The sequence below is a fragment of the Saccostrea cucullata genome, unplaced genomic scaffold (assembly GCF_032062105.1).
Source record: "Saccostrea cucullata isolate Sc308-1 unplaced genomic scaffold, CSIRO_AGI_Scuc_v1 ctg2662, whole genome shotgun sequence".
Classification (NCBI taxonomy): Eukaryota; Metazoa; Mollusca; class Bivalvia; order Ostreida; family Ostreidae; genus Saccostrea; species Saccostrea cuccullata.
The window spans coordinates 46890-57139 of NW_026935570.1; the positions used below are offsets into that span (position 1 = coordinate 46890).

Below are 10250 nucleotides of genomic sequence, written 5' to 3' on the forward strand. Positions count from 1 at the left end.
GTTGCTCATTACAACGGACTGCTATGTGTCCTACTCTACGACATTTGTTGCAGATTGGTCTCCCGTCTGTCGTCCTAAGATTTCGGTCCGGTCTGGGGCGGAATCCGAATCCTCGGCCTCTTCCTCCTCGGCTTCCTCCACGGCTTTGTCCTCGAGACGGAGGAACAAATTGCTGTTTAGATGCGAATCTACCGATTTCAGTCGCCATTACTGACACCTTGGCGGTCAGGTCTGCGAGTGACTTCTCCAGCTCTTCCGTTCTCGTAGGAGCGTACGACATAGACGCCACAGTTCCTCTGGCTATCGGGGCATCTGCCAGGAAGTTGTTACACTCTTCCCTCTTCGCATGCCTGAAAGCTTCCTCAAACGTCTTAGGGTTAGAAAGTAACACATACCTCTTGATTTCGGGCCTTAATCCTTGCACGAAATGCTCTTTAGTGAGGGTTTCTTTTTGCCTCCCAGGCATGTCCATATAGGCACGTGTAGCAAGCTTCGTTATGTTCGCCGCATAATCTTCTACGGTTTGCATCTCTGCCTGTTTGTATCCGAACAAGTTGGAATAATACAGTGATTGGAGTTCTTTAGGAATAAATCTTTCCCGCAGAGCGTCACAAACAGAACGATAGTCATCTTTCACATCGTCGTCTAAAGATTCATAATAATCTGCAGCTTGATCTCGCAGAAATGCAGGTATCGTTATGCATTTTCTTGGTTCGGTCCAGAAATTAGCTCTGGATATTCGATCGAAGTTCTTAATCCACGAATCAAAGTCCTCGTCGAGTTTCCCGTAAAATGGGGTAGGCTTTATCAGGTTGGACGACTGTCTAACTTCAGGCACGGCTTCGGGAATAACATCCTCAATTGGCTCCTGTCTCTTCTTCCGTGGCATCTTCACAGTATTTTACCAAGAGTTAATTTTCCAAAGTAGATGTCGACATAGTTAAGATAATCTAATCCGACCGCTGGCCACCATAATATGTGACGGGGGTCCTCCCTGTCACTGGCACTGGTAATTAATGAAGATTGTTTTTATTTACATCGTTTATTTACATAATTACAACACAAGATATATTTATAAGAAATCACAATGTTCACAATACAAAAACACGTCCACACTCGTTGACTTTCAGATTTATTCTCCTCTCTCTCACTCATGTTCCCAGGGCCCACTTTCTCACACAAATCATTCTAGTGCTCACTTTCATCTCTCAGAACTCTATCACGCACAATAAACAACGATAACAGTATGACAAATAAACAAATTATAAATCCATGCTTGTCCACTCGCTTTCTCTCTAACTAACTAAAATTACACTCTTGGGAAACAGGGCTACAACGCCTGCGCTGCGCACCTGCAACCTATCACTCACTCATTTACAATTAATTAACTAAAATCGGGCGATTGCTCTGTGACACAACAAACAGAATAAAATGAAGGTTGTAAATGATGAAATCAATGGGAAGATCTTTGATCACTTAATGGGCGCGTATAACCCTAACCCTAACCCTGGCGATAACAATCTTGGCAGAGTGTTACACATGCTGACCATTCCCCTGTTGTTCTTGAAAGCTTGCATTGCTACTCAAACTATTTGATGTACAGTGATTCTCTACTTAACACTATTAGTAATTGATTGATGAAATTTTGAACTGAAGCATCTGGGACAAGAAGATGCAAACTAATTTACAATGTAATATGGTCCAAAATATAATCGTTGGATAGGAGTGAAGTATAACACTTCAGCAACATACAAATCTATTTACACAATAAAGAATTAAAAGCGAACTTGAATAAGACATTTTTTTCTGTTTTCACTGCATTTTTGTCAAGCACCGTATTATCAGTTTTTACAATTCTTGGAGCAGGGCAACTATAGGGAAAATATTTGACAACGTGCCTGATGTTTAGGTACTAGTAATTCAATGTCAAGGTATAATTTTACTGAAAATAAGCAATCAACTATTTAACCATAACATGTAAAATGACTTAATCTTTGATACACAACACAGAACGGTGAGATTTATATAATAAGGCATTTTTTTATGGAGAACTGAAGCGGACATGTTCAAAGATGAAAGCACGGATTATACTAAATTTAAGACAAGATCATTCAGTTATGTAAATAAAAGCTCATTTCCTCCTGGGACGAACTACAAGCGTCTTTGGAGATTATGCATGTATCGAAATTTCCACATCGAACTATCTAAACAATTTCATGGAACGACTGCATAAATAAGCCCTGGTTAAATCTAGTACTGTCTGACGCCGTGACGTCAGACAATGATTATTTATCAGTTTTCTTGATCGAGTTATCGATTTCCCCCCCCCCCCCAAAAAAAAATAACTTCAGAACAGTAAAATATTTTTAAGAGTTCCTTGAACATGTTGAACATTTGAAGCAGTTTATTTACATCTATTAAATGACTTCGGTACGATGTTATGATTGACTTACAGTGCTATCATAATTCTAAAGCCGTGGGTCTATAGAGAAGACATATTTCAATAGTTTTTTAAAAATGATACAATGAACTTTATTGCAACTACCAATTAACCGTTACATGGAAGTGTGAAAACAAATTATTTGTCTTTGTTCCGTCATGCGTAAAGTCCAGCGAGGGTTTAGGAGATAAATGATTATGCAAGGTGAAGCCCTAGTAATTATGTGCTCTAACTTTTAGAATTTAAATACGGTAGAATTGTTTGTTAAAGTTTCAGTTTGAGAGAATTTGTGTGTTTAGATCGATTTTCTAATTTTCACAGATCTTACTGTGTCGGCAAAATTTTTACTGTGTCGCATGCATAAAATTTGAATCGTTACTGTGTTGGAGAAAATTTTACTGTGTCGGGAACAACACAGTTAAACAGCTCATGGAGAACCCTGTATGATGCTCTTGATTAAGACAGTTTCGGTAATTGGTCAATTTGTGTAGTTTTTATTCATGTTATTATTGTGAAAACATTGTGTTGGTACCCAACTGTCCCATACTTCTTTGACTATAATTGAATATTTCTGAGCACGATTATCAGTATGTTTGTCATTTTCAGTTATCTATTTATCAAAATTAATTAAATTACTAAACAAACATTGTAAATTACGGACTATAGTTTAGTTTTGATTTTGGTAACAGCATGAACAATGCAGAATGAATTTAAAATCTGCTCTTAATTTTATCAATGATTTATTATGCTTGTGTCATGGTTTTCTCTTTTCTTTCATTCATTTTTTTGTCCATTGAAATTGAATTAAAAATTGTATCATTGTTGCGGTGTTTTTCCTTTGAAGACCACTGTTGATGATTAAAGAATTCTAATAAATGACCCATGACCTTACTCCAAATAGTTAGGGAAAAAGTAAAAACAAAATCATGTAAATATAGTGAAGGAATACCTTCCATAACATAAAAAAAATTAATTTTGCACATCGATTTTAAAATCCCAAATGGAACTCACACAGCACATTGTTAAATGCATGACTTTGACTCTTATAAACTTAAAGAGTAACAAAGCACACACAATGAACTAAAGGAGATGAGATAAAAATATTTGAGCTGCTTGTCTTATCAATTCCAACACAAATCGACACATTCAGTAATTTGGAGAATCGCTGTCTTGGTCAAATGTGTCCCTTTTCCTGTGTGGTATTCCTTGAATGTATAAATTGTCCAATTGGTATTTTTACGAGTGTTAAGATTAAGTGACATAAAGAATTTTCCTTCATAATTTCAGTTTGCACGGAGAATTGCAATAGCATAAAACAACAACTGTCATTCAAGACGTTCAGACTTAAATGGGCGAGATAGTTCTAAAGTTTAAGAAATACAGCGCCCAGTATTTTTGGAATCATTTGCTCCTTATGTGCTCATGTGGTCATATGAAATATGTATGATAAAATTTTGATAGATCATGGGTAACTCAGTTCCTGGGAACAATGAAACAAAATATATAGAGTACCTTTTAACTCATGCATCTTCAGATATCAGACTTGGGGGACAAGCCCCCTCGTCGGATATCTGAAGATATACTCGTTAAAAGGTACTCTCTATATTACATAAAAAACCTGTAGTTTGATTAGGAATCAAGAAAAATGAAATGTCAGAAGCAGAATTCTATGGAATATATGTATGAGTGAAATTTATCGCGATTCAAGTATGTTGCATTCTGTACCGAAACACTTTGACAAGTCCTTCATAGTATCCTACCCACAGTGTAGACTTATACAGGGATAATCTAAGTGGACGGTTCACTTCATTGTCTGTCAGTAAGAACTTCAGAAAGTCCCCGTCAGGACTCAGTAGATGAATCTGTTTGTTAAATAGATCAGCAACAAGGATGTAACAGAGGGAGTCACTGGTCACATCAGTTGGAAAAAAGTCCTCTGTAAGGTTCTGTCCATGGTAGACAGACTTCCTATGACCAGAGGGAGACATTATCACTAGTTCACCTATAGTGTCACTTGTACGGTTCACAACACAGATGTCACTGTTGCTGTTCTGTGTGACTGTGACTGGAAATGTAAACAGTCTGGTGCGGCCGTCCTCCTGGTACTCATACTCATGGATGACATCACCTGTCACTGTGATGTGTCTCACCATACGTCTGCTGTGCGACTCTAATTTGAAATAATCTGATTCATAGTCTCTCAAGGTGACCAGTAGACCACCGTCCACTGACTGACAGATTCCTAATGGTAGCAGTGGATCTGTACTGATGACTGTTGAGACAGATCCTGATGGTGACAGACAGCGGATGGACTTTTTATTAAAATCAGTGAAATAAACATCCCTAGTATCAGTCACACACATGTCATTAGCAGCAATATCATATTTATGTTTTCTCTCACCTTCTTTGTTTACATGTTCAAAGTAAGGTGACTTCTTATCTCCTATGTAACACTGATCTTCACACAATGCCCTCAATTTAACTATTACTTTATCTACATATTTAAATGAGTTTGTTTCAGTCAACCTAAAATCATCTAAATCTAGAGTTTCTCCTATCATATTCTCCATCACCTTAGCACTAATTTCTCCTTTAACGTATCTCACTGAATGTTTGCTGTCCGTTATATCAACATCCGGGCCAGACAGCATTTTCGTCAGTTCTCTTTGGTTGTCAATGAAGCCGTAATCTGACATGGTGCTGTTGTTCTTCTCCATAAACTTTACCATCTCTTCTATTTCTTTCTTCTTTTTGAATAGCTTAGATTTCACTTCATTCAACTTTTTATTTTTCTCCTCTAAATTATCTTTCAATCTTCGTTCATTATTTTTCCTGATTTCTGTCAAACTGGCCATTATCTCATCAACATGCTTTTGAAGCATTATAATCTCTGAGTCACACAGTTTTTTATTTTCTGTGATCTGTTTTGTTACTTTCTCCATCTTTTCATTCATCCCAGGTAGGTCCCCTTCCTTGATCTTTGTCAGAAATTTAAGTAGACCTCTCCTCTTTTCAGTTGCTGCCGTGGGTATAGTGCTCCATTCATGTTCCTTATGATCTGTTTTGGCACACTTGGCACAAATAAATTCATCACAGTCCTCACATAACATATCAATAGGTAGATCGTGGGTTTTACACATTTCAATATGCCCTTGAGGAGAGCCCAGTGGATATTTGGGTTTACTGGCGGCCATGTTTGTTGAATGTCTCCTACCTATGACTTAGATTTAAGGTACAGGTAAGATAGCTATGCTTTGTGAATTGATTTGGACTTTAAACTGATAACGCATTACATGATATGCACAGTGAACAAACAAGTGTGCACAAACAATTGATAACATAAAATGGTTTTAACTTTAAACTTGGTGATTAATGTGAAACTACATTAAATTTTGAAAATATATATCCAGCATTTCATGCATTAGTTCTGAGGCATGCATCTTTGCTGGCAAAAGAGGTTTATGTCCCCTTCTAAAGTTCTTTGCAGATAATGCCACCAAACTATGTATGTGCTTTCAAGTAAGAACCTCAGAAGCAAGGAGAGAAAAAAGCTTTCATGCTGCATGTCATTTTCATAAACAAGAAGCCCATAGGTCACAGTGTTCACCTGAGTCAATATGACCCTGCTGCTCTTCATCAGCAGATTTTTTCTCCTATGATATATTCTTATGTATTCTATTGCTAAGAAACAGGAGGCCCAAAGGCCGCAATGCTCACCCAAGTCAAAATTGCTCTTCTGTTCTTCATCAGCAGATTTTGCCTATGTTATCCTTCATAATCAATGAGTCATTGGCAGGGTTCGATACTAACTTTTAAAACATATTATTATTTTTGGGAGTTGATTTTATCAACTCTCTCTATACACTTTCACAGAACAAACAGTGTTTCGACCTAATCTCTCCTTTGAGAGAAAAATCATCAATGGAAAGTTATCTCCGCTGACAAGAAATAGTACATCAAAATGATCAAGAAATTTAATGAAATCCACAATCTGTTCTTTATCAAGAACAGTAAAATAAAAATAATGTTCTCAACAACATGCATACTTTTGATTTTTTTTGATTTTTCATTTTTTCCGTCGACAATTCCATTGTAAACCGGAAGTTGTTTAATTATAGCGATTTTTTTTCATTTTCTAATGAATGTAATTGTTCATTTTAGAGATTTAAAGAATGCGTAGCATCTTAATATTTCCATCAGAAGTACGGTTCGTTCAAACTGGAAGTTGTCTAAAAATGTGTATTTTCTATCGAAACTTTCAGGGATGATTATTGTATGCTTGATGTAGAGTTGGAAGTCGTTTTGAGCACATACGGTCGTACCGGAAGTGAATAAGAAGAACCGGAAGTTGATTGGATCTAAACGTATTTTGAAGAATTCTTGTGCCTTTTTAACATTTTTATCCTATCAATGGGATTATCCCAACACAGGTCTTATTCCATCAGATATCGGACGGAAGACCTACTCGTTGTCTGCAAGGAGATCGCATCTAGTTATTAATTTTTTCCCTTTTCTTGTGAGACGGATTTCTCAGAGATGGCTGAACGGATTTTCTTGAAATTTTCAGGGATGATAGAGAATGAGAATACGCTCAAACATTTTTTTTCATATTTTCAAAATTCACTTCCGGTCGTCAGATATGTCCGATTTCCGATTTCTTTTTTTTTCAAAAAGATTTTATCCGAGTCATATCTCAGAAACGGTAAGAGATGAAGACACCAGACTTATATGAATAATAGATCATGATAAGTAGGCGAGCCCATTTTGTTTAAAATCGTCCGCCGTCACTTCCGGTCGTCACAGGAAGTGATCATAAATATAAAAAATTTAAACTTTTCTGTTTTGAAATTTTGTTGACATCACAACATAGCATCTTATTTGTAGTTTCGAAATATGTCAGTCCCGCCGGAAACAAAAACGGTAACTTCCAGTCATAAGAGAAAACTACATAATTTGAATATTTTTCTTTCCCATAAATATCTTTTATAGATAAAGCATTTGGATATTTTTGGATATGTTATTCACACTGCAAATATCTACATTAACATCTAATATCTTTGTAAAATTCACTTCCGGAGGCATGATTTCTTGTCCTCAAAATGAGAAGTTATTATAGCGAGATCTCAAAACCGATAAGAGATTAAGACACCAAACTTATAGCAGTAATAGATCTTGATAAGTAGGCAAACCCATTTGAGTTAAGGTCGTCCGCCGTCACTTCCGGTCGTCACAGGAAGTGATAAAAAAATGGAAATTTCAAATTTTCTTTGTTGAATCCGTTTTGGCATCACATTATTGCATCTTATTTGTTTCTTCGAAATATGTCAGTCCAACTGGAATAAAAAACGACAACTTCCGGTTGTAAGAGATAAACAGCGTAAATTGAGTAATTAACTCTCCCATAAATATCTGTTATAGATAGAGTATTTGATAAGATTTTTAGATATATTATTCAGACTGCAAATGTCTAGAGTAACGTCAAATATCCTTTTAAAATTTACTTCCGGTTGCACGATTACCTGTTCTCAAAATAAAAATTACCATAGCGAGATCTCGGAAACAGTAAGAGATCAAGAAACCAAACTTATATGAAGAATAAACCTAGAGGAGTAGGAAAAAGATATAGGGTAAAATGCGGCAGTCGTCACTTCCGGTTGTCACAGGAAGTGATAAGAAAATATCAAAAGTTTTAACTTTTCTGTTTAAAATTAAAACTTACTTCACATCAGTGACTCTCTTTTGTTCTTTTGAAATATGTTAAATTCCACCGGAAATAAAAACGTCAACTTCCGGTTTAAAGAGATAAACATTTTTATTTCGATGTTTAACTTTCCCATAAATATCACTTATGAATAAAGTATTTAAAATGTTTTAGATATCTTATTGTTATTCAGACTGCACTGTCTAGAAAAAATGCCACATATCTTCGTAAAATTCACTTCCGGCGCGTGTTTCATGTCCTCAAAATGAGAAGATATGTGACCGAGATCTTGGAAACAGCAAGAGATTAAGACACAAAACCTACCTGAGTGATAGACCTTGAAGAGGTAGCGAAACATACAGGAGTAAACGCATCATTCGTCACTTCCGGTCGTCACAGAAAGTCATCAATGAAATAAAATAAATAAACTTTTCTTTCTTAAATCATAACTGACATTACTTTATTGCATTTCTTTCGTGTTTTTTAAATATGCTAGATTCCACTGGAAAAAAGAAAACATCAACTTCCTGTTTAAGAGAAAACTAAGTTTTTTCAATGTTAAACTTTCCAATTAATTATTGCTTATAGATTAGATAAGCTATTTAAAATGTTTTTATATAATTATGTTGTAGATACCACAAATGTCTAGAGAAATGTTAGAGAATTCCGGTAGTGTTTTTTCCTGTCCTCAGATTTGAATTTGTTCTCACAATGGCCCAGTAACAGTAAATGACTAAAATATAAAACTTTCAGGACTGATAGACAGTCATCAATTTATTTACATCATTTGAAAATCGTGTGTGGTCATTACTTCCGGTCGAGACAGGACGTGATGTAAAAAAGTGATTTTGAAAAGTATTTTTGTTTCTACACAAGTTTTAAGCAAACACCAAATTAAGAAAAGACAAACAACAGGAAGTAGTTAAACGGAAGCCCTTCTCATTACTCGTAATGAGTTTCTAGTTATTCGTTTTTTCTTCTACTCCCTAAACGCCAACTTTGAAGCCTCGTATCTCACTCATTTCTCAATGGATTTCGCTCAACTTTTTAGAGTTTATAGACGTTACTAAACTCTATCAGAATGTTGTCTAACATTTCAAAAAATCACTTCCGCTTTTGAGTTATTTACCTTTAAACGAAAATTTATAAAGTAAATTGAGAAAAATAAAATATGTTGATGGATATATGAAACATATTGTTTTGTGTGCTTAGTTGATCTAATGTTGCCCATTTAGACAATCACAAGAGCACATGTGCTCTAGGAGTTTTAACTCAGATCAACACAATGTAATCATTTTTATGCTACCCATCAGACCCTCCCCCAGCCTCAGTGTTCGAGTTAAAGCCTAAGTATTTTAAAAGTTATTTCTCAGTAAGTAAATATTAGTCCATCCTGACCCAAACTAGCCTGGGTGAAGTCTCTAGGGATGGACACTAGTTTATTTTGATTTTGGTTCTGACACGTACATTTTCGAGATAAGTTTTTTTTGGGAATAGCTCTTTAATTATGTGACTTGTTCTGATTAAACCTTTATGGATGATGCAAATAGGGATGGACGATAATAGGGCTGTGTATTGAGCCAAGAATTTCGATACGATACGATATGCAAAGCCCATACTTTAACAAAGATTGACGTAGATGCATCGTTACCCTATTGCAAAGGTAATGATAGAGACAAATTGAAGGTAACTTAAATCAAAGTTTAAAGATAGTATGTTGGCTATAACTGTGTGTGTTTTCTGACTGGTACTCACTACTTCAACCAAATGGTGGTAGAAAGGGTTTACAATCACCAAGGTTAGTGAAAAAGGCCTTCCACATCGAAAAAGAGACCAAAAGTATTTAAACTATTTCGCCTTAACTCTTAAGATTAGACGAGAAGAGACTAATTATATAATCATTGATGAAAATACATGTAAGCGCAGGTAAGTCCTCTTCTTTGATATTTGTCAGAAATTTAAGGAGACCAGTACTCCTTTGGATGGTGCCGTGGGTACAGTGCTCCATTCATGCTCCTTATGATCTGCTTTGGCAAACTTACCACAAATAAATTCATCGCAATCCTCACATAACATATCAATAGGTAAATCATGCGTTTTACACATTTC

At 35.8% G+C, this 10250-nt stretch overlaps 1 protein-coding gene across 1 annotated transcript; it reads right to left on the reverse strand.

Annotated features, from left to right (window-relative positions):
• Positions 1–4143: 4143 nt before the first annotated feature.
• LOC134243279 (uncharacterized) lies at positions 4144–5634 on the reverse strand. Its single transcript, XM_062725512.1, has one exon. The coding sequence runs from the start codon at positions 5632–5634 to the stop codon at positions 4144–4146; it is 1491 nt and encodes a 496-aa protein (XP_062581496.1).
• Positions 5635–10250: the final 4616 nt, after the last annotated feature.